The sequence below is a fragment of the Hibiscus syriacus genome, unplaced genomic scaffold, assembly GCF_006381635.1.
Source record: "Hibiscus syriacus cultivar Baekdansim isolate YM2019G1 unplaced genomic scaffold, ASM638163v2 tig00110319_pilon, whole genome shotgun sequence".
NCBI classification, from domain to species: Eukaryota; Viridiplantae; Streptophyta; class Magnoliopsida; order Malvales; family Malvaceae; genus Hibiscus; species Hibiscus syriacus.
Window position 1 is genome coordinate 2,721,777 of NW_024062678.1, and position 25,714 is coordinate 2,747,490.

Consider the following 25,714-nt stretch of genomic DNA (forward strand, 5'->3'; position numbering starts at 1 on the left):
GCCCACAGCGTGATGCATCACTGAAAGTAATGTGTGTTAAAAGCTGGAAATAGTTCAAGATGTGTTTAGGGGTAAAGGTTTGTCCATGGTATGGTTTATTGTTAGTTTTGCAATTTTCGAGTGTGGATGAGTTAAGTAGGGTTTGAAACAGGAGAGATGAGTTCATTCATTACTGGTTCGATGTGCTGGAGATATTAGAAGGGTTCGATGGCAAGAGGAAGGTCAAAACTTGGGTGGTGATGCAAGACGTTCCGTTACAAGTTTGGAATGACAGATTCTTCTCAGAGCTTGGTAGTAGATGGGGGAATGTATTAAAAATCGAGGATGATACAACCAATCACAATCGTTTCGATGAAGCTAGAATTCTAGTCTCGGTGCAGAAGGTGTCTATTTTACCAGATAGAGTTACCATCAATTTTAACGGTTATGTTTCAGAGATTAAATTGAGAACATAGGAGTTTGACGGCGACCGGTTGTTTATTGATGGTTGGTCCCCGTTTGTTTTGGTGGAAGGTGCGTCCGATGCCATCCTTTACCATGGTTAGTAAATGAGGGAGATAATATCGAGGTGAAAGTCGTAAAGGCTGATCTTATTAACGATTTTTGTTAAGATGCAGTGGAAAGGGCTGTTGATCTATCTTCTAGGTCAGAGGAAAGCATTTTCCACGCGAGTCAAGATTACTCATTTGGTGTTGGGCTGCATGATGTCCCAGTCTTGTCGGGGAGTGAGCCGATGTGTTTAAGCATATCAAAATTGGGCTCTCGAGCAATAACATGGAAGGCTTGATGTCTCCCCTATGAACCCATCAATCTCAAATGATTCGAGACTATGAGATGTTCCTATAGATGTCGTTAATAATTTAGTGCTTATACCATTGAGTGAACTAGGGGGCACGCTTTCACCCATACTCGGGGTCAAAAGATCGTGGCTCTCCATCAGTCCTCTGGTTTTGACATTCCCATCGGAGACTCGTGTCAGATGAAAAACAAAAACAAAAAAAGAGCACTTCGAGGGGGGCAGAAGAAACGCAAGTCCATAAGAAAATTAGATCAAGAAGCTGCTGGTCTAAGCAGTGTCGCACCAAATTCTAGCACTGCAAACCGTCAAGTTTTGTTAGCAGAGGCTAAAGCTACTTTTGATGTTGGGTCAAGGTTAGGTGTGGAATTCATCGAGCATGCCAGTATGGTAATCAGGGGATTCGAGGAGCTTGACGCTGGAGTGGAAGATGCATGAATCTCGACTAGGAATGAGATAGAATGTAAGAAGAAACAATGGATGAATTGATCTAAAACAGCCATAAGAATTGAGAGGAAGAGAAAAAAATTTGTTACAAAAGGATGAAAAATTGAGAGAATGAAGAGAAATTCAAAAGTGTTTTGCAATGAAATTTGAGATTTTACAACCTTAATGACTAGAAACTATCCGTGATTTTAAGACACTACTAAATGTACCAAGTCAACTTACCTGCACAACACTCAACTCACCATTTTCGATGATGTAGGTCCCCACTTATCTTCTTGTCATCTTTTTCAACAAATTTCCATCTCATGTTTTGTAATCTCAACATGCGGCTTCCACCCAACACTAATTCAAATTTAAATTTAATTTAAAAGTTTAAATTGATTAAAATAATTTAAATAGAATAAATAAATGAAAAATACTTTAATAATGAAAAAGACCTTAATAGAAAATTTTATATAGATAAATTTAATATTATTTCAATATACTTTTAAATATTTAAAATATTCATATAGATAAATCATTATTTTAAACTAACTAATAGATTTTATATTTTGAAGAGGAAATATAAAATCTAAATAAAATATTGTATTTCTAAAGTATCCTTATGTAACGTCCAAATTTATATTAAAATTTCTCAATATGTGCAACATAAATATAAAATTATTCAAACATCAAACTTGTAAAATAATTTGACACAGTTGCTGACTTAAAAACATAAATATTAAACAACATAAAATATAAAATTATATATGTATGTATAATTAAATAAGTAAAAAAGATAACAAAAATTTAAAAATAAATAAATATTACTTAATTATAAAAAAGAAGCAAAAGACATAATAATTACATAATGATAATAAAACTTTAATAAAAAACAAAAAAATATAATATTACACTAAAGTTAGTGAGTTTAATAAATTGTTTGATATATTTAGACTCACCCTATTTTTATAGCCTTACGCTTGACAAATATATAGCATTGGTGGAATAATACTCGATGCTTAATGATATGAATACCACTCTTATCATTGCTACCTAACACTTAGCGGTACTAGGCGAAAATATTATCTGATGCTTGACGCTTAGTGATACGATTATTTACTATATTTAACGATGTGTGATATCAATTATAGATATTATGTATGATATTTGATGTTGTTTAATGTCATATATCATTATTGATTTTAGTACTTGATACTAAGTGAGACCATATACTATAGTTGATTTTTATTTGACGTTAACCGACACAAAATAACTTATGACTAACGAAACAATTACAAGGATAAGTCATAGAGCCATAGATTAGTAGGTGATTGATAAAACTTTTGAGTAGTGTATATATCAACGTTGATAGAACGAAATGTTATGGCATATGATTCTCCGTATACTTGAAAAAATACGTTGAGCATTGATAATTATCTAAGGAAGATATATATTATACTCGATGCATTTATTTTTATATCTAATTTGCATTCTTACGTTTATGAATTTAATCAAATATAGTAGAGTATATGTATCATTAAGCTTTGTTAGTTCAATGTTCAAATTGTTTTCGTACGCATGTTACATATTTTGTAAATCATGATGAGACAACATCGTTGGAGGAGTCTCGGTGAGAATATATGAGTACGTTAGATGACTACTTAGATGAGCATATAATAATTTTCCTTTTGTAATGAGAACTTTTATTTTATTGTATACATTGTTTTTAAAATTAAGGGCGCTCTAAAATTTGTACAACTGTTTTAATATGATATTTTGATTTGTATTGTTTAGAAAATTTTAGATTACTCCAGTGATCGAATGTAATATTCGTAAATTTATCGAAAGTTATTCATCGTGTCGAAAGCGGGACGACAAAAAATTTGACTCGTCATGTCTCGCTCGCGACCATCCCTACTATGATATTTTACTCTTACAAACAAGAGACATGAAACATAAATGACAAAAATCATCAATTAGATAAAAAAAATGGAATGGTAATATGTTCGTTGTCTAACTAATAACCAAAATCATTTAGGAAAAAACACACTAATAACCAAAATCTATCAATCACAAGGAGAAGCTAAAACTCACATCCTTGAAGGGTATAATATATTCACAACAGCTGATATAGTGACATAAATTTGGAATTGCCTATGGTGGTAAGAGAGTAGATTACGATGAAGATATAGATATAGATGGGGTAACTTCAGAAGATCCACCGGGCGAATTGCGACACAAAGGGCACGAAGCATTCATCTTCAGCCACTCGTCTACGCAATGGGAGTGGAAGTAGTGGTTACAGTCCGGTATAGTCCTTAATGTCTCCTTAGGCTGATATTCAGATAAGCAAATGGGACAAATATTATCGTTCGGCTTGGGAAGACGCCCGCTCTCACCAAGTTTAGTCTTGGGGTAGGAATCAATCGTTGGCCCGTCGAGTCCTGTTATTAAAATAGCCTGTGACGGAGAGATTGACGCCGAGAATTCAATACTAGGAAGGTTACCTCGACGTCCATTCGTTCTCATTCGACTACCAATGAACGAAACTAGCCCGATTAGACTCAAGAGCCCCGGAATTCCAACGCCAATTATAATTCCATACTTGGCACTCCTTGATAGACCCCCTGCAATGGGAAAACGAAAAGTCAAGTTCTATTCTAAGCTCTATAAAACAATGTAAATTCGACACGATTTCATGACTTAGACCCCAAGAAAAGTATTCTAAAAACTCTTTCATTAAGAAATACTCTATTTTCAAGTGCTATAAGTATTAGGTTCCTAGTCACTATAAGCAATTAGTTCAAGTGATTTAAAAGTCCACCGTTTTCAGAACAGAGCAGTAACCAGAGGGCTGTAAGCATGGATTATATAGCGATATAGGTATCATCCGAAATTGTTATTTTACGACTGTGATACTCGTCATGACCGTTATAGCAACCACACAACCGAAAATGCAACAGTAACGACAGTTTAAATTCTAGTAGCATACCTTGGCTTGGCATATTAAAGCACTCAATTTCCAGACTAGTCCTATTCCTGAACCGACAATCCCCTCGACGTTGAACGCATGACCGACAATCGGGATTGTTCCATTCTAACCGGACGCCGTCCCACCAACCATACCAAACAAATGGGATTGTAAAAGTTCTTATAGGGCGACAAGCAGACTGCAAAACATTCGTAGAATCGAAAAAGGATGTTGTCTGGGAAGCCACAATAGAATAGTTCTGATTGCTAAGACAGGGGATTGTCCTTAACCCCCCCTCAGCAGCTTCGATAGCAGAGCAATTGAAGAGCGTGAAGGTGTACCAGAATTCAGAGTCGAAAGGCGTTCCTGATATATTGAATGACCGCAAGAATCGTCGAGGGAGGCAGAAATCAGGGTCGTTGATCCATATCTGTTGGGTATCGTAATCGATGTATCGAACGACGAATTGTCCGGATTGGGGGAGATTAAGGACAAGTTCATGAGTTCGGTTGCTACAAGAAAGACCGAAACCTGGATAGCTGCAAGGACCATTTGGGTTGCCGTCAGGGTTGAGGCCGAAGGGGAACTTAACTTCCGGCCCGCCGGCAGGGCATGAAGTTGAACAAGTGATGGCTGCCGCTGGTTTTAGAAGATACAGTGAGAGGAAGAAGAAAGGGAAGAATGTTAGGAGAGCCATTTTTGGCGCTTCAACGAGAAGAGTATATAGCGTGTAAGCCTGATTTTATTCTAATTAAGCCCTTACAATATACTTTTAAGTTAAGGGAGACTTTTGCGTGGGAAGTTGAATGGTTTTACCTACGGACCCCCTCCATTTCAAATGAGGTAGCTATGTTTCATTGGGAATTTGACACGTGTTCTTTCTTTTTCACCCAACCATATATTATTTCATACAAAAATTGTTACTTCTCAGCTTTCAACTTACGACACAGTCCTTAATGCTAGTGGATTGTTTTTATTTTTTTAGATTTTAGATATAAGGATCGCGTATGTAAAAATATGAATGTTCACTATTTAATGATTGAGAATTTATTTAAGGTGAACTTATCTAATAGGTGTATGCGATATTATATTGTCAATGACTAAAATAATCACTTTGGTCATATTCTTTTTTTTAATCATTTTTAACTCACAGTATTTTATTTTAGGGTAAAAATCGCCAATGCGTTAATCCTTTATTGACTAATGATTTTCATCTATTACCCCCAAAATATAATATTAGGGCCAAAATACTAAAAAGAATAGATATCAAAGCTACTAATTAATTAAATATTAGGAGATTTTTTTTTAGCATTATAACTTTCTTATTGATGCAACGTTTAAGAAGTATTAATATAAGAAAAGAAGAAATTAATATATTAGTTTTTATAACATAAATAAGTAATATAAATTAAAATTAAAATTAGAAAGATGAATAAAATTTTAAATTTATTTTTTCTATGTTTAGACTAAGTTCAATAAGTAATTAAAAGTATAAAATAAAAATTATTTATTTTAAATTAATGTATTAAAACATGAGAAATAAATAATACTCTTATTAAATTTATTTTTTTTACTAAAGCTTACAAAGATTGTGTTTTTAGTTGGAATTTTTGTTTTTTATATTTTATCTAGAGATAGAATTAGAGATTGTGTTTGAAATTGACATATAATTTTTTATATTTTTTATGTTTGATTTCTTTTATCATTTCATGTTTGACCTTTATATTTATTTTGTTCAATAATATATTTTTTAAATTAAATTTGTATTCCTGCCTTATTATTATTCAACAACATGGACGTAAAATATACAAAGAGGATTCCCTATCAATATTTCCCATCTGATAGCTACCTAAATCCTTTTTTAAGAAAGATGAAGATTTATTTATATATTACTGTTTGAAGGGAACAGTACGTTAGTGTTTGATCTAATGGATTGTATTGAGTTTGTGAGGAAAATCAACGGTTAAGATGAGTTGAATAGAGGCGTTTAATGCCGGGTCAGCAAGAGCATTTGAGTTATATTTTAGGGTAAATTATACATTTAATATCTAAATTATCATTTTTATTTTGTTTGATTACTCAAATTTTATTTTTTCTCAAACTCGTACCTCATATTCAGTTTAGGTTTCAATTTGATACCTACCATTAAAAAATTAGCAAAACTGCTGAAGTGACATTTTTATTTTTTTCAATGATAATATGCCATTACTTTATGGTGACAAGTCAACATCACCGTTAAATTTTTAAAACGGTGAGTATCAAAATGTAATTTAAACTAATATTAGGTATATTTTTAAAAAATAAAAATTTAAGTATCAAAATAATAAATTAGGTACTAAATATGTCATTTACCCTATTTGTTATTATTATTATTATTCAGCTTCTACACAAGTCGCAGTGTTCGGTATGAGAAGAGACACTTATATTTTTATTTCATTTTCCTTATTATTTTATTTCTTTTTATTTACACTTGTTTTCAATGTAATAACAAACCATTTCTTCCTTATTATTTTATTGTTTGGATTAATATCGATGGGTTTAAAATATGCAATTGATGATAATTATGGGATAGTCAGATCGATTACCCAAAAAATTTGTCTTCAAAATTAATCTGAAAATATTTTTGGGAAGTAAAATCCAAGAAATTGAAGTATGAATTTTGTTATTAAATTTTGTCAGTTTGGTTTACAAAATCAATTTAAGGAATATTTTGAAATGTGGACTAAAATCAAATCTTCAAAGGCGTTGTTGTTCCTTTTGTGAATGAGTAGTTAAATTCGGAGTAAGTAATTTCGACGTCCATGTATGTTGTTTAATTTGTTTAAATTTCAATTTATAATTTTATGTTTATTCAATTTAATCCTTAGAATTATATTTTTATTCAAATTAACCCTTATTTATTTTTAGATTTTTTTAATTTATTCTAAATCCTAAAAAATACATCAAACTTCAAACCCTATAAATTATATAATCTCTCAACCATATAAACTTTTGTTCAATAACCTTTTAAATAAATGCAATTTAGTCCAATTTGATATTAATTTCAGTTTTATATTTTACAATTGTTTCAGTGTAAACCATGCGGGTTGTATAATTTATTTAAATTTCAGTTGGTAATTTCATGTTTGTTAAATTTAATCTTAGTTTATTATATATTTTATATACATTTAGAAGTAATTATTATAATGTATCTCTTTATATTTTTTTCAATTACATAGTTATAGTATATGGTTATGGCTATAAAATTATGGCTAGAAACATATAATATGAGGCTATAAAACTATAACTTATAGTGTATGGTTATAGCTATAAAACCATGGCTAGAAACATATAACATGATTTCACATCCCACTTGATACATCTAAGAGTAATAAGTTTTAATCTTGTATCAGAAACAAGCAGCTACCTACAGCTTTTCTCCAGTAATACCACAGCTATGCATTTCACTTTTGGGTTTGTTCTCTTGCAATCTTCAAAGGAAGAAAGAAGAAATCCATAATTTTTTAAATAGTACGGGATGATTATAGAATATTACATGTTTAGAATTCTTTTTAATTATTAATAATACACAAATCCTATAAATACGAAACTTGGATCTTTAAAAAAGAACAACATTATTTTTGTCACTAAGAACTCTTAATAGGTTCAACTTTAGTTTCCTTAAAGATAGTCCAAAGGGATAAGTAGAAGCCTTGAAAATAGTAAATATTCGACCCTTAAGAAATTATAAAAATCTAAATTAATTCAATCATAAAAACTAGATTTTATTCCAAATCAAGTAGGATAGGAAGGGGAGAGTAGATAGATAAAGAAAGAAAGAAATCCTTCATTGATAAAGAAAACTGAAAACAACACAACTGTAGCATAATTTACACACATCAACACAAACTCGGAATGCAAACCAAGGGGTACATAACAAGGCAAAGTAGTTCACAAAAAGAGAACGAAAGAAGCACTGATCATTTCAAGTTCTGGTCTTGAAAGGAATAGCTCTAATAATTATCTGGTGGTAAATTGCAGCAAGAGCAGCTCCAATGAAGGGTCCAACCCAGAAGATCCACTGCAACCAAAACACACAAATTTTAGTCGATCTCTAACGATGCAACTAAGAAAAGATTGGGGAATGATACTAACATGGTCATCCCATGCGTGGTCTTTGTTGTATATGATGGCAGCTCCAAGACTCCTGGCTGGGTTGATACCGGTTCCAGTGATGGGAATGGTAGCTAAATGAACCAAGAACACCGCAAACCCAATGGGAAGGGGAGCCAAAATCTAAATGTAGCAGCAAGAAATTCATTACTAATTCAGAACTCCATCTAGACTTTGAAGATCTACACTAACACTACCAAGCACTCATAAACACTAAATATTTGCCACCATCATTCTTTATCTCGATTTTGAATGTTTGGATAATAAGATGAAATTCTTTCTCCCTTTCTCCTCTGTTTTTGAACACACGTAATGATAATGAGCTTTTTTGACCAAGAACCAATCTAGCATACTTTTGTAGGGTATCACAAGATACGGCAGTAAATTATGCAATGAATGCAAGCTCTTAGCAATCAAAGATGTAATTTTGTTTACTAATTCAAAGATTGGGATGCAAAATTTACCAACTTGGCTCTTAGTCCAAGTATTACATCTGATTAATCCCTTCACATCTCTCCTAAAGGAAGAAGGATGGATTGTTAGTCAAATTTAAGGCTTGAGAATCAAAGACCATATCAAAATCACATACAAATTGGGTCTGTGTCTAGCCGAAACCGCCATGCATCTCCATCGGAACTGTAGAGGGGCTAGGCTTGAGTCTTTTAACACTTTCTCTTCTATTGCCTCCCCCCTAACATGACTTGGGGTTGAACCTAACTAAAACCTAAATATTATTTAAACACTAAAATATCCCTTGATATCTCTAGAATAGACAGATACATAAAAATAAAGTTAGGAGAAAAGAAAGATAACAAGTATATAATATAAGGGCAAGAGAATAACACATACAGGAACATGCGAGTCTCTAGCGTTTCTCTTGGCATCAGTAGCAGATAAAACAGTGTAGACAAGAACAAAAGTGCCAATGATCTCAGCACCAAGACCTGACCCCTTAGTGTACCCATGGGCCACAACGTTAGCTCCACCACCCAACATCTGATATCGACTGTTTCCTTGGAATCCCTTCACTACACCGGCTCCGCAGATGGCACCAAGGCACTGCATGACCATGTAGAACACCGCTCTTGTAAGGGACAGTTTCCTGGCTAGCAACAGCCCAAATGTCACAGAAGGGTTGATGTGGCCACCTAAAGTTAGAAAAACACGCAGATCTGGTTACTCAACATCTTTACAAGAAAGAAAAGTTCAAATTTTGAGCTTAACCAAAGAAAACAAAGCCAAAATCTTTCCTTTTGTGGGGGTGGAGTTAACTACAAACTAGAAATTAAAAAAGTTAAAAGGAAGGCGACCTGAAATGCCAGCAGTGCAGTAGACCAGAGCAAAGATCATGCCCCCAAAGGCCCAAGCAATGCCTTGAATACCAACGGTAGTACATTTGGTCTTAGACTGGGACACGCCCATTACTGTCAAGATGGTGATGTAAAGGAACAAGAAGGTGGCCATAAACTCAGCGATACCAGCTCTGTAGAAAGACCACGACTTGAGTTCACCAGGCTCAAACAAAGGTGCCGGTGGTAGCTCCTTGTAGTCCTTGTCTGACTGGGCAGATGTCCCAATAGGTTGTCTCTCTGAGAACTTGTTTGCTCCTAGCCTAACATCTTCCTCTTTCCCCTCCATCTTTCACCCACTCAACAAGCAAAGATTGAAGCTTTTCTCTCTCTCTCTCAAATAAACCCAAGCAAAACTAGTGATGATAAGATAAAGCTGAAAAACAGGTGCCTTTATAGATGGGATAATTAGTGACTGTAATGGAATTATTTGGCTCAAAGCGGAGAGGAAAAATGGGTTTGTCGTTTTGTCTTTTTATTATTTAAATTATTTATTTGACATCATTATCTAAAGGCTTAAATGAAACTACAATTTAAAATAGTATCAAGTTAAAAGAAATAATTTAAAAAATAATTTATAATGTTATGGTAAAATGAATTAAGAAATTAAGAATTTAGAATATTAAGATAATTTAAATTAAGAATGAATTTATAATATAAAATTAAATTAAAAAATAATATATATATGAAACCAGATATCGAGTTGTGGAATATTAAGTTAAGAGAATTTTTATGATTTATGTATGATTCAGAAACGCGTAAAAAATAACAAGTCGGATATCTAACTGATAAATTAAATATTTTTTTATTATAATTATTTGATAATTTTTAATCGAGTTGATAGTTCGACATATCAAATAATTCTAAACAAATATTTTTGAATTCCCAATTGATTGTACATCGTTTTTATTAGGGATGAGTATAGATCGAGTTTTCGACCAACTCGACATAAATCGATAAAATCACACCTTTTACTCAAAATCTGACTTGAACATAATTTAAGGTGGTTTCACTTAACTTGAAACTTGACCATTTTTTGAGATAAAACTCATACTTGTCTTAACACAAATATATATAAAAAATTAATTCATTTTGATAAAATAAAAATTTAATTAAAAAATAATATAAAAAAATATTATTATAATTATTCGTAAATATATATTTATATTATTTTAGATCAGATCAGGTTAGATTAGATATTTTTCAACTTAAATCCCACTCATTTTCGTAATTAAAAAATTAAACCTAATCTGACCTGAATCTATTTTTCTAAAAAGAAAATCCGATTCAATAAAATTAAATTAGTTAAATTTAAACTTATATCTATCATGCTTTTAGGTTTAGTTCCGGGCCGACTTCAATTACTTTAAAAGCTAATATAGTCAGGAGCTTTCTAGTAGTATTACTATTACACACCTAATAACAATCATCACCAAACCCCCACCTTTTTTAAACTTTCTTTAGTAAGAGACATTTTGGTGTTTAACTTCTTTGGCAACTGCCTAATGGTCAGTTTGACTGTTAACAAAAGTTACCATCTTCATGAATATATTTTCAACTCAAGTTCATGTGGACGTTATTGAAGCATTCATTCTTTTTTAAGCCACCACCAAATAATTCTCCTGAATTGTTAAACTTGAGCTGTCCTGATCCTCCCAAGATTTTAGGCAATATGTTCTACAAGTTATCGACTTAAATTTATTTAATAATTAAGTAAAATTTTAGGGCAAATCATATTTTAATTATCACTCTTATTTTATTTTAGTCATTAATTGTTTTTTAAAATCATGTTAGGTTTTGATTTCATCTTGACCACTCTTTGAAAAAAAATTAACAAAATAATTGACGTGGTATTTTTTTTAATAATGATGTGACATGTCAGCATCACTATTTATTTTGTTAACAGTGAGAAAATGAAACTAAAATTAAATATTATGTATGATTTAAAAAAATAATTGGGTGACCAAAACAGAATAAAAGTAGTAATAAGATACTAAACGTGTAATTTATCCTAAATTTTATTATAAATACTAATTGAAGATTACTTGATGATTAAGTAATTTTATAAATAGAGAATGAGTCTTAACCTTTAGAAATATTTTATAAAAATAAATTTTATAGAGATATTGAAAGAATAATTTGAATTACTCTTAATTTTAATATAGATATCAAATTTTAAAATACATGAGATATCATACATTTATACCTCTCGTGATCTCTAAGTTTATGATAATTATTTGTTCTTTTTATCTGTGAAAGTATATAAAACCGAACTATGTTAACTCTCATCTTTTACACGTATCTTATTTTCTTATCATGTTCATATTTGCTTCTACAAATTAAATAAAAGTAAAAAGAAATTAGAAATAACTGTTCAAAGCTCTTCAAATTCCACTATAGAACACGAAGATTTCTAAAAAATTTACACACCGAGAATACTTACAGCAAAATGAAGCAGGTGGTGGGCTGAAATATGTCAATTATTGCGGAAGCAATTCTGAAAAAGCTTATTATTATTTTATTTAAACGGGGCATACTAATGCTAATTGATAACATGCCCTATGTAGCTTTAAAGGACATTAAGATTCATGCTAGATCAGAAATTATGAATATCAGCCTCCGCCACACCACAGCCAACATTGCAACTACAGAAAAGGTCTTAATTTTCGCTGTTCAACTCGTCACTATATTGGTGTTCGAGTCGGATATGGGGACAGGGTGTGTCCGGTACTCCTCTTGTCCACAGAACTCTGAGATCACCCCTCTTTCTTCCTAGGGTCAAAAAGCTTCCTGCAACAAGACATGGAAATTTTTTTCAGCTAGCAGTAATGGGACTGGTGGAAGAAAATAATGGCCAGCAGTAACAAAGTTTACCAAGCGTAAAAGGGACAACGTAAAGGAGTGCAGGTTGACCTTGTCCATCCATCAAATTTAGCGCCGCGTACGTAATGAGAAGACCTGCCACCGTGAAAAAGGAATAGAAATTTGTCATGTGCCAAAACCCGAGTAGAACGAATACAATGGCATCAGAATGAAGGTGACTTTTAGGAGTAGACCAACATGCTTTTTTTATCATGTCTTACCTAAACCATACGTAACGATTGCCCACAAGAAGTATCCAGATCGAAGAGTCTTGTTTGTCAGCCAATCATACCTGTAACCAAGAAGGTATGCTTAGAAAATTTAAAAATTAGCACGAAAAAAAGATAAAGTTGCCATTTGTTTCAGCTCCATGAGAGGAAGGAATAAGAGAATTTTCAGATAATCCTTTGGCAGGGAAGATTATCTGACATTTGTATTAATTACTACCAGTTAGATTCAATTCGCATCTTGAAACACCAAATAAGCATAAGATAATGCATCGCTGGACACCAGTTTTCTTGATATGATTACGTAAATAATCAAAATACACTTCTTCAGTCCAATTAAAAAGTGAATAAGAACTCCTTTTGATGCACAAACACATAGTTTGAACCAATTGAATATCTTAAAGAAAAACCACCCGGCGCAGAAGGCAAACACATAGTTTGAAGAAGCATTAAAACAAAAGGTATAAATACTAAGGAACAGGTTTGGATGAACAAACACTAACAGGAATAAAAGCAAGTGAAGACTGCAAAGCAAAATTGAAACCTGAGTGAAAATGCTATCAGCAATCCAGGTAAAAGGATATCACCAAATCCTATTATGCTATAACCGCCCCATGGATCAAACATGCGTGGGATCTTCAGTAGCATTGGAATGCCATCTTCTCCACTTTTATCACCACGAGCTACCTATGAAATAGACGCAAGCAATCGATATCACTTTCCAGCCCTTTCAAATTGAATATCTAGAATGGTTTAAAGACTAAAACTTCTAATTCTGATGGAGCATATCGGCTAACGTTGAATAAGGTAGATTACTTACCACAATCATCACACTTTCATGGAACAGCTCCTTCGAAACAAACACCCAAAATATGTCATATAAGAAGGCACAACTGAGTAGAATTGTTCCCACCTGATTCACAAACCAGCCAGAATTATGTTATAATAACAAACTCATTTCCAATAAATAGTATTTCTAAAGACGCTACGTACTCAATTACTTTGGACATTCCAAAGAGAGTAGGCATCTACCTTGAGATTAGGTACGTGGACAATTTGAAGAACTGTGATTATCAGCGCAATACCCTGAGAAGACAAAATATTATAAGTTGAACTCTGCAATGCAAATCTTGCATCAAAATCAAATAAATAACTAAGAAAATTAAAAAGGGGAGAGAGTATAGGAACTATGAAAAACCATGTCTAATATCCATCTACCTGAAGGTGGTTGTATGCATTTATCATTAATTTGATATTGTAATTCATATAGCATAAGATAGTTGTCAATGAAAGATTAAAGCATTCTAATTTGGAGTGAATATTCAAGCCAAGCAATGGCTTGATACGGTTTTCATCCATCAGTTGAAACATAAAATTGTTTTAAGCCCTCCTCTGAATTTATGGGAAAGAAGCTCATAGCTTTAGTATGATCTGTGGCGGATCCAGAAATATTCTTGAGGGTGGACACACATATGTTAATAACATAAATTTTTATACAAAGTGGGCACAAATAAAATTTCAGGAAGCGCACTATCAGAAAAATAGATAACTAATCGAAGAAAATTCGATTTCAGGCTGGGCACGTGCCCACCCTAAGCTTGCAGTAGATCCACCATTGAGTATGATATGACTCATCGATCAAATTTACTTTTCTAGTTAACATGGTTGCCAACCTTTATCTTTTACCCAGAACCACAATTTATTGTGTCAACAAGTGAAAGGGAAGAACATTTAGTGGAAGAAAAGAGTTTTCAGTAATTTATAGTAGAAAGAACTTGGACAATCTTGAAATATATTAGGACATTTAACAACAAAGAACATCCTTACTAGTATATCTTGACCAACCCAAGCAAAGGAAACATTGCGGTAAACTGCCCAAACAACAGCAAATGTTATGCAGATAGGTGAAACAGCCAATGTAAGGTATGAGACAGCCCCAAAGAAAGGCACTTTAATGTATGATTCTCCAGTGCGCTTGAACCACCTGTCAGAGAGAATTTTATTCACAGCCTTGAAAAAAACAAGTCAAATACATTAACTAAAGAAGGCTACATAGTCAGATAAGAAATTAAATGCCCAGAACTGCAATCATTTTTCTCCGTTTATTGATTAAAGTTAACACTATTATAAACAAAAATGTCTTCAAAATAATTTATTCAGATTCTCGTAATAATTTGACAGCATCAAGTTATTTAAAGAATAAAATAACAATACAAGAATCGATCAACACCCACAAGTGAACATGCAGTTTGAGCATGAATGCGAATTTCTCACAACATACTGAACTAATACTAAGAAACATAAGAATACCTTGACAATAAAGCAACCAAGCAAGTTTGAAGTCCCTGCACATACATGAAATGTCAGTTACATGCTGATACATCACCGAAGCATCTGGAGCAAGTCAGAAAAAAATTGGTAATGTTCATAGAAACATTTCGGGAAAACAAAACTCTAACATGAATTAAGAGAAATAGAATATGCACGCAGGCATAGATGAATAAATAGCTGGGAATCAGACATGAAAGGAAGTTCTACCTCCACACCACCTATGCAGAATAGAACCACCAAGAGCTCCACAAACCAATAAGACATAAGTTTGTAAAGCATAACCAATAAGCAAGAAGCGACAACAACAAATAAAATTGCTGACGTGGTGCTAATTTCCACAATACCACCAGAACCTACAGGTCTGGAATCTGGAATTTCATCCAAAGCATCCTACATTGACAAGATAAGCTCTACCAATTAATAAGCATAATAATATAGAAGTAAGCATACAGAGACAGATATAGATATGCTGTATTGGGGAGAAGGTAAAATTAACTGCAAGTGACCTTTAATAGTTTGTCCCGTTCAATAGCAGTTTCTCTTGCACTCCATGCAGACCAATATGACGCACACAAGATGGTACTAACAGCCATCAACCATAGAAACACTTCGGCTATGTCTACTAGTGGTCTCTTTGGAGAGTAAAGCTGTACAAACACTGCAAAATCTCAGAGAATTCAGAAAGATATTGATCATGTATATGTGGATGAAAATAAAAATTAAGTAAAACAAATATTTTAGTAAAAACTTACCTGTTAAGTTACTTGTCAGCATTTTCTCCAAGCTTGCACCAGCATCTTGTGGGAGCATGACAGTAGGTATGTGTATATCAAGATCAGTTTCATCAGGCTCACAAACCATCTTGTAGAGTTCTGCACTAGAAGAAACAGGCTTGACCCTTAGCAATTTAAAAGTTCCTCCAATATATCCTTTTATATTAAACTATTTATCCAAAAAATACTCTAAAAAATGATTACTTCTAGTCTCATGCTTATTCACAGCAATCCAAAAGGGTTAAATTCAGGGTAATGACAAATGATCATTGTTTCCGCTTAATATAATAATATCACCCTGGTTATTTGTAAATAATGCATTTGGAAACCTCAAACTCACATCAAATGACAACCAAAAACATTAATTACCTTTTTGGTTATTTATAACAAGGACAGCTGAAGCATGAGCTGCCTGTGCATTATTTGCCTTGGTTGTGAATTTGCAGTGGCCTCGATCCACCATAATAACATCATTAGCAAGCTAACAAAATCAAAGTTATGCAATGGTTAATGATCTCTAAAATTTACTGTACTTTCTGGTTATGATGACCATACAGGAATGTATGGGCACATTATCACCAAATAAACAAACCTTATTCTTTGGAGGACTACAAAATCACGAGGGTCAGAAAGAACAAGGCGTCTCTGGTTTGCGTTTTTCTCCTTTGACACTATAGTAGTGCCAAATCTGGCACCTACACCCACAAACTCAGCATCCTCTATGCCATTAACCCAAGTTTGAACTTTGACCTAACAAAGTCGTCATAAATTGACATTAATAGACCAAACTAAAACAAGGGTAAAAGCTCCCCATAGTACAACAGAGTCCAAAATGCAAAATCAGCGTTGAGAATAACTTTACACCAAAATCACACGGACATGTAGACTCCTAAAACTAAGAGAATCATATTGACAAAAATAGCAGATGATCGAGTATGTCAATCTAGAATTACAATATGACAATCAGCAAAATAGGGATAAATGCATATAAATCAGCAAATTACAATTGCCGTGAAAAATGAAAAGAAAATACAGGCTCCTCCTCCAACTTAAGAAAATAACTAAATGATATACGATCTACTAATATACAGTTTGTTAAACTGAATTAAGCAAATTTGAGCATTCAAGAAACAAATTAAATAAAAGGAAAATAAAGCTTTAAAAATCAATATCCAAATCATCAACTGCAATGCTTCAAGATTCCATTTCTTCTTGTCCATGAAGGAACAGGGGGAAAAGGAAACAGTATTGAAGAACATAACACAAACAAATTTAAAAAGAAAACAAAAATTTAATGAAACCCAGTTGGGAAACAAAGAATCGATATCTGGGTAAAAGGAAAGGAGCATTTTTTTAATGATTACCAGAACGAAATCGTTCTCGCAACGGGGCTTCTTGGGAGCTAAATCGTCGTCGTGTATAATATCACCGGCAGTGACAGAAGATGGGTGACAGACAACTGAAAACAGAGCTGATAGTAAGATTAGTCTACAAAGACCCTGCAAATCCATGAGTGGAGGCTTTCCCTCCAACTACTACTAATTTTCTTGGTTCAGGTGACCCTTTGAAATTCACTTATTTCTATGCATAATAAAATGTTTGCTACCGCAATCTTTAGTCTTCATCTCTATTGTATAATATCTCTATGATGAAATAATAATTTATTTTTATCTTTAAATCTATCTCTATATTACTATCAACTCTATTTTTTTATAATATTTAATTATTATAATATTAATTTTATAAATATAAAAAAATCAAAAATTTCAGAAAAAATCCGAAAAATTACAAAAAAAATAGTTTGATTATTTATCTAATTTTAATGTATTTTTATTTATTTTATAATTTAATATATTTTAATTAAAATAAAAATAGCGTTAACTACAGTACCGTGTTAAAATAACGCGAAACTGTAACAATTCATCACTGTAGCGATAGAAATAACAAGGATTGTAACGCGCTACCGTGGAAATATCTTTACTGTAGTGCAGCATTGGAGATGGCCTTAGTCATCTCAAAGACAACAAAAAAAAAAGGATTTAAACAGGCATCTTAGACCTTGGTGGTTTTTTGTGTGTGTGTGTAATAATAGATGAAAGAATGGATCTACTGGTTTCGGTCGCAAGTGCCGAAAGTGAGGAGGAAAGCAAAGCCAACGTTGAACCCCAACACTCAAATGTTACCCATTAAAAATTTATTATCATTTTACACTTTGAAAAGTGTTTTTAAAAAGTATAAAAAATATTTTTGAATATTAACGAACAGACTTGGAAATATCCAATCCTGTCCACCCAGCTCCTTTAGCCACACTCCCCGTCCCTCACACGTCCCCAAACAGTTGGATAGGTCGCGTCACTCGGTGGAAATAATTCAAGAGAATGACAACCCAAGTGATATGCTTGATCCCATGCATCATGATGTCCTCAACATCGCACCTCATACTCACCGCCGAGAGCTCCTCCAGATATCATTGCCCCTGGAGATCCTCCTACGGCCGATCCTACTCCCCATGCAAATCATGCGTTGAATCCTGCAATGGATATTGACCCGGCGAGAAGCCTGGACCTAGTTGCTCATGTTTAAGGTTGTTCTAGCCGTGCTATCTTTCATTATCCTTTTAATGATACTTGAACTTTTTAGTTGGAATATGCAGGGCTGTGGCAATCCCAGATTCCTGCCTGCCATCAGACAATATTTGCGAGACCATAAGCCTGATATTGTTAGTCTGGTTGAACCTCGCATCAGTGGTTTTAAGCTGACTCGTTTATTGCCTCCACGGGCTTTCCTCATTCTCATCGGATTGAAGCGGCGGGTTTCTCGGGAGGGATTTGGCTCTGTTGGTACAACACCATCTCGATTGAGATTCTGGTAAACCATTTCCAGTTTATTCATTTCCGCTTTAGTTGTCAAGTTGATGGCAGCTCCTCTCTGGGAACCCTCATCTATGCAAGTCCAAATGCTACCAAGCGGAAGTTTCTTTGCCCGCATCTTCGCCGTCTTGCCTTAAATATCACTTTTCCATAGTTGCTCTTTGGTGATTTTAATGCTACTATCTTCTCCGATTATAGACTTGGCTATGCTCCATCTTCAATGCTTAGTGCCGCCTTCCGTGATCTTCTCTTTGATTGCGGTCTTCGTGATATGGTCTATCAAGGCCCTAACTATACATGGTATCGAGGTATCGCTTTTGCTTACCTAGATCGCTTCCTCTGCAACTCTTATTGGGATGAATCCTACACTGACTCTAGTTTCCATTACCTCCTTCGGATGCGCTCAGGCCATCGGCCTTTACTCCTTCGAGTTGGTAATCATGCTCGCCACACTTCAAGTACACTCTTCCGGTATGTCTCGGCATGGCAGTCTCACAATGATTTTAGAGAATTGGGACCATTCTGCCAACCTCTCATCCACTATTTCCAAGTTTGCTGCTGCCGCCTCTGAGTAGAACAAATCAGTTTTTGGTTTCATTGGGTCCAATAAGAGAACCATTATGGCTCGACTCCGAGGGGTGCAAAAGGCCTTATGTTCTCGTCCGAATCAGTTTTTTTCTCCAACTTGAGGACTCTCTTCATGAACTTGAATCACTCCTTGATCAGGAAGAGCTTTTGTGGAAACAGAAATCATGCTTTGATTGGATTCGTTTCAGGGACAGTAACACTGCTTATTTCCACCGTAATGCCACTCTTCGGAAGCAACGCAACCGCATTAAAGCTCTTAAGCTTAGTGATGGTGAGTTGTGTCATGATGACACCACTATCAAACGTGAAGGTGTTGACTTCTTTAGGAGGTTATTCTCTGATGATACTACTATTCATGATATTTATCCAATACATAATTGCTTTCCCAAACTCCCCGCTCACTTGCTATCTGGTATTGATGACCCCTTCAAATGATGAAATCCATATGGATTTAAAAGATATGGCTCCTTTAAAAGCTCTTGGCATTGATGGATTGCACGCTAAGTTTTTTCAGAAAAACTGGGACGTGGTCGGCCTCTCCATTTGTTGTTACATTCGAGAAAGCGTTTGATTGGGTTCGTTGGAACTTTATTGAAGATACTTTGTATGATGCTGGCATTCCTCCCGGTTTAGTTCAAATCATCATGAAATGCATCACTGGCTCTACCTTTCAAGTTCAATGGAATGGCAATTTTCTGAGGCTTTCCGGCCGGAGAGAGGAATCCGACAAGGTGACCCCCTCTCCATCTCTCTTTATTCTTTCTATGGAAAAATTGGGCCAGAGCATCAATAATGTCGTTCATTCAAACACTTGGCTTCCTTTTCGTTCTTATAAGCGAAGTATCTCGCTCTCCCACTTATTCTTCGCGGATGATCTCATCCTGTATGCCTGTGTTGACATGGCCAATGCAAACACCATCAACTCTGTTTTTTCGGATTTTTGTCTTTACTCGAGTCTAGAAGTAAGCAAATAGAAAACTCTACTTTTCCCCGAACACATCTCGGATTTTGTTTTCATTTTGGAAAATATGCGGTTCCATTTGACCGGTTGGGCTGTCCGGTTGACTCACGCTTGCGAAGTTTGTGTTAGAAGCCATCCCTGTCTATTTTATGCAAACTGCTTTACTTCTGAAAAAAGTTTGTCAAGAAAAGCTCATCTGCAACTTTATATGGGGTTCTTCTCCTAGGGCTCCAAAGATCTATCTCGTTAATTGAGAATCAGTTTGTCAACCCACTGATCGGGGTGGCCTTGGCCTCCATCGTATTCATGAATATAATATGACATTTCCCATGAAGATTGGAGTTGCTCTCGTCACCAATACTAATTCTCTATGGATTAAAGTTCTCAGGCAGAAATACAAAGCTCTTGAGCTTCTGCCCAATACCATACACCGTTCCACTTGCTCAAACCTGTGGAGATCTCTTTCAAATATTTGGCCAGATTTCCGATCGTATATGGTCTGGTCCATTGGTAACGGCTCCGTCATCAATCCTTGGGATGATAACTGGATCCCGCTCATAGGTCCTTTACGCAACCTTGTGCTCGATCCCTTATCCCCGCATCTTTACCCGCATTTTGAAGACTTATGACCACCTCGGGTTCATGGAATTTTTCCATTACTTGCAACTTTATACTGTAATTGACACTAACACCAGAGAAAGGTAAAGTGACATTATATCAACGAATGATTCTTTTAGGGAATCTTTTCATATTAAGTGTGATATTTTATAAAAGAGATGAATATGCTAATTAATTTGAATAAATAAAAGTATATGTTATTTTTTTAAATGGGAGATCATGTATGATTTGAACAAATTTAATCGTCGATGTAAATAATCTAAATCATTGGATATTTAGAGGCTCAACTATAAATAGAAGTTTTTTTTATCTCTTTAGGACAAGAAAAAGAGAGGAAAACGAGAGAGAACGGAGAAAAAAAAGAGGAAAAAGAAAAAAGAATTACTTATTGTGGTTCAAAGAAATTAAATAATAGAAGTGAGTTTTGTTTAAAGTTAATTCCTTTTTATTTTATTTTATTTTTATTGTTGTATGTGTTGTTTCGATCGACATTGATCTTACTTTTTTTTAAAAAAATTTATCGGATGAGAGAAAACCGATGAACAAGGAAAATACTTTTAAATAAATTTATATAAATCTAACATTCCTTAAGATTTCTCCAAGAAAACTGATAATTTGCTTTTATATTTATTTGTTATTATTATTATTTACTGTTTTGTTTATAGTTTTGTATTACTTTTGTTTGAAAATCTCATTTGGATGAGATAAAATCGATGAACAAAGAAAATAGCTTTTCAATGATTCATATATTTAGGTTTTGAGGTCTCTCGATGAAAAATCGAGAGTAGATTTGAGTGAGAAAATATTTTTGAAAGGAAGAACATGAATTGAAATTTCAAATTTTTTAGATTTTATATTCAATTAAATGACCCGATGACTCATTTCGTATTCCTATGAGATCCACTTGTTTTACATAGGTTGGAGATAATTATTTCCATGTTCCTTTCCTTTTTCCTTTAAAATTTCAATTTGATCTTTTTATTTTACTAATTTTACTCCGATTCCTTTTAAATAGACTTCCAATTCTAGTTTAACTCATTTTGGCATTTTTTTAATATGTAAACTCTTTGTTTTAATTATTTTTCTTTCTTTAATCTAACATTAGTTAGTGTTGATTTTTTAAGTTTTTCCTTAATTTGATTGTGTTTTAAATTGTTTTTTTGTTCTTTCCTTTATTTTGTTTTTTTTAAATTGATTTCTTTTTTTATGTTAGATTTGTTTTTGTGGTTTAAATAAAATTTTATTTTATTTTAATTTTTTTCCTTTTTAATTTAATATTCTAATTTTATTTTAATTTTCTTTCCTTTTTAATTTAATATTCTAAAAGTTTCTTTTATTATTGATCATTTTCTTTAATTTTTATTTCTTTATATTTACAATCCATTTATTTATTTATTGAGTATTTTGTATTTATTCTCGCATGTCCTTTAAAATATGTTATTAAATTATTTTGACATATGTGATTGTATTATTCTTTTTATTTTGGTACCTGTGACATTTTTCTTATTTTTGCAAATTAGACTCAATTTTTTATTTTATTTTTTATATCCTAATTCATTTATTTTATTGTAACAAATCCTTAAAGCTAAGTAATTTAGATCTTTCTTTAAATTTTGGCTCAAATTTTAATTTTCTTTATTAAGACAACTCGTGACTGTGTTGGTACTGAAAGGGCGATGTGGGGTGTTCATCCTTCCCCATACGTTTCAACTCCCAAACCCTTCCAAGTGAATCTTTGGTAAGAGGTAAAATTTAGGTATCCGACCTTATCTAATCCAAAAAGGTTGGTGACAACTCCAAAAGACAATTATTCATTTCAAGTCGAGATACGAATCCGAGAGCACCCGAATGACCGTTATGACAATTACCTACTCATGTTTTGCCTTATATTGCTAGCATCAAGTGTCTATTCTAGGGGATTATCCATATACTTGCAAATGGCGTTGGCAGGACCAATTTTCCATTGGTAGTGCTTACAAAACAATTATGGAGCCAAAATGGGATTCCCAATCTAACGTCTGGAAGACGATGTGGTAGCTCCCCGTTCCTCAAAGATTTCGGATGTTTATACGGCTAGCATTCAAAGAGAAACTACTAACCAATGCCGAACGCTTGCGCCGATCCATTGCGAATTCCGGCATATGTCTGAATTGTAGGGCTGATAATAAAACAATAATCCACACACTCCGTGATTGTCGTCTTGCTTGCGATGTTTGGAAGCTTATTTTGCCTAGGTGTACCCTCTCGGATTTTTACACTCTGGACCTCAAGGATTGGATCTTGAGAAACATCACCTCCTCTAAATCCTACACTCCTTCTGCCATCAGCTGGAACTTTTTCTTTGCTGCTACATGTTGATTTATTTGGAAGGCACGTAATGACCATATCTTTGCTAGCAATCCCCAAGACCCTTCTAGTGTTGCTCACCATGGCTTAATCTGGCCCAAGCATTATGATTCTTGCAGGCTTCTTGGCAATATGCAGATTTCCCCTCTTCAAACCACCATGGAAATTCGATGGCATCCCCCTCCTCGACATTGGGTTGCTCTTAAAACTGATGGTTCTGTCTGTCCGAACACTAATAGTGCCTCTATCGGCGGTTTCTTGCATGACAGTGCTGGCAATTGGATTTGTGGATTCACTTGTGCGATCAAAACTTCGACTGCTCTCCAAACTGAATTTTGGGCAATTCATGATGGCCTTTATCTTGCCTGGCAACTTGGATTCAGATTTGTGCAAATTCAATCCGATGCTATATCGGTCATCAAGTACCCTGCTGCTGCTTCTCCCGGTTGCATCAACGGCATTGGAATCTCGACTTTACTTGAATTCACAGAGAGGAGAACTCCCCTGCTGATGCTTTGGCAAAGAACGCTCCCCAAACTGTTCTCGACATGCTTCAGCTGACGTCGGCCCCGACCTACATTTAACATCTCCTGTGTCGAGACGTTGATGGCCCTCCCTGTTGTAAAACTAGACATGTCTTAGCTTCCTTTATTACTCAAAAAAAATATTTTTGAAAATTGATTTTATAAAATTAAGTTTAGAATTTTAATAGTCCGTTTTATTTCATTTTCATTTTCGTTTTCTTAGAAAATAGAAAACTATGAAGAAAACATGTTCTCTTGTAAATTTAGAAAATGATTTTTAAAAAGCAAAAACAAAATAAGTGAAAATATGAAAACATAAAAAAATGTTTTCAATATTTTCATTAAAAATATTTTAAAATTTGACAAATAAAAAATGTGGGATATATATTCTTAATTTAACTCATGTGAATTCAAATCCTTCTAACAATAATATTTTAACTTAATGATATATCATATCCTCATATTTTTGCAAAAAACTCAATTTGTTCCGAAATTTTACACTCAATTTGATCCTTAAATTGAATTTTTAAAATAATTTAATTATATATTACTTTTATATTTAATGTATTGAATATATTAATAATTTTATATTTTATATTTAAATAATTTCTTATTTTTAAAAAATAAATAAGTCATTGACTTTCTAAAAAATCAATTATGCCCTCGAACTTAGTCAAAAAATCAATTAAGGTCATCTACTACATCATTATCCATTGTGTACTATCACAACAATATCCTAAACTGTCACATCAATATTGTAGATTATCATGTGAGTTTTGTGAATCGTCATGTAAGCTCGTAACATTCAACATTTGATTATGTTGGTCAAAGAGTTGAATTGCTTTTTTTTTCTCAGTCTAAATGTCATATTGAGTGCAAAAAACGTTAAGGGCTACACTATTTCCCCCCAAAAGTTTGAGTCTTAATTTCCACTAAACATATTTTTTTTATTTTAATGACATTGTTGTGTGCTCTTGCTTACAACAATATTTTTTGTGTATACTTTAAATTTAATTAAGGCATAATATGCATCAATATTTGTGTTAATAGTGCGAATTTAAGAAGTTATATTAAAAGTTTAAAGGATGCGGAGTTATAAAATTTTATGAGGTGTCAAATTATATAATTAGTAAAAAAAATACAAATAAAAAATCTAAATATAAATTATTTTTGAAAATTCTAAGGATGTGGCAGTATCCCCTCGGTTCATCCTTACTTTCGGTCCAATAAAACCTCAATAGAAATAAATCTCGAACAATTGGCTATTGTAACGCTAACTCAATATATTTCAAAAGGGGGAATATATTATCAGAAAGAAATTGCATTTTTCTCCATATTACCCAATTATAACTCAAATGAATGGTTTTTCCTTTTAAAAATACAGTTAAATGTCAACGATCTCTATAATAAATTGTTAAAATCTCTCCGTTTATACCTCATTTCTCCTCTGGATTATAAGTTCAATACCTATTATGAGTAAAATTCCTCCACTCACTTCTTTTAGATAGGAATTGTTAAAAAAAATACAATTAAATTGAACCATTCAAGTGATATCCTTACAGGGAAAACACATGTTATAGGTGGGAGGGGCAATTGCTCCCCTAAGCTATCATGGTCTAATGACCTCTTAAACCATTGGTAGTTTTGAAATCATTGTAATTAAGTCCTTATTCCTCTCAAAATATTTTGATATAGTTGTTTTAGGACACTGTCAATTTTAAAATCAATGGAATTAACCCTTAGTCCTAATTTTTCCTGGTTTAATTACATTTTATAACCTTTGAATTTTAAAATTAATGAAATTAAACTCTTAATCTCTTAATTTTCATGGTTTAATTATTTTTAGGACCCTGTTTGTTTTAAAGTTAAATTACAATTTGTCCCTCATAACTCAATATTAACTCCGTACTACCTCTT

The 25,714-nt window shown here is 33.4% G+C and overlaps 2 protein-coding genes and 1 pseudogene across 2 annotated transcripts; all 3 read right to left on the minus strand.

The window, feature by feature from the left end:
- Positions 1-3,309: 3,309 nt before the first annotated feature.
- On the minus strand, positions 3,310-4,921 carry LOC120117445 (RING-H2 finger protein ATL20-like). The gene is made up of 2 exons (XM_039137732.1): positions 4,218-4,921; positions 3,310-3,852 (listed from the first exon to the last, which is right to left on the minus strand). Exons 1-2 carry the CDS (start codon positions 4,891-4,893, stop codon positions 3,401-3,403), a joined length of 1,128 nt encoding a protein of 375 aa, XP_038993663.1. The 5' UTR covers positions 4,894-4,921; the 3' UTR covers positions 3,310-3,400.
- A 3,077-nt stretch (positions 4,922-7,998) lies between these two features.
- Positions 7,999-10,016, minus strand: LOC120117367 (aquaporin PIP1-3-like). The gene is made up of 4 exons (XM_039137648.1): positions 9,659-10,016; positions 9,198-9,496; positions 8,331-8,471; positions 7,999-8,256 (listed from the first exon to the last, which is right to left on the minus strand). The coding sequence occupies exons 1-4, from the start codon at positions 9,984-9,986 to the stop codon at positions 8,161-8,163; spliced, it is 864 nt and encodes a 287-aa protein (XP_038993579.1). The 5' UTR covers positions 9,987-10,016; the 3' UTR covers positions 7,999-8,160.
- Positions 10,017-12,240: 2,224 nt separating this feature from the next.
- Positions 12,241-17,401, minus strand: LOC120117368 (annotated as a pseudogene).
- Between the last annotated feature and the right edge of the window lie 8,313 nt (positions 17,402-25,714).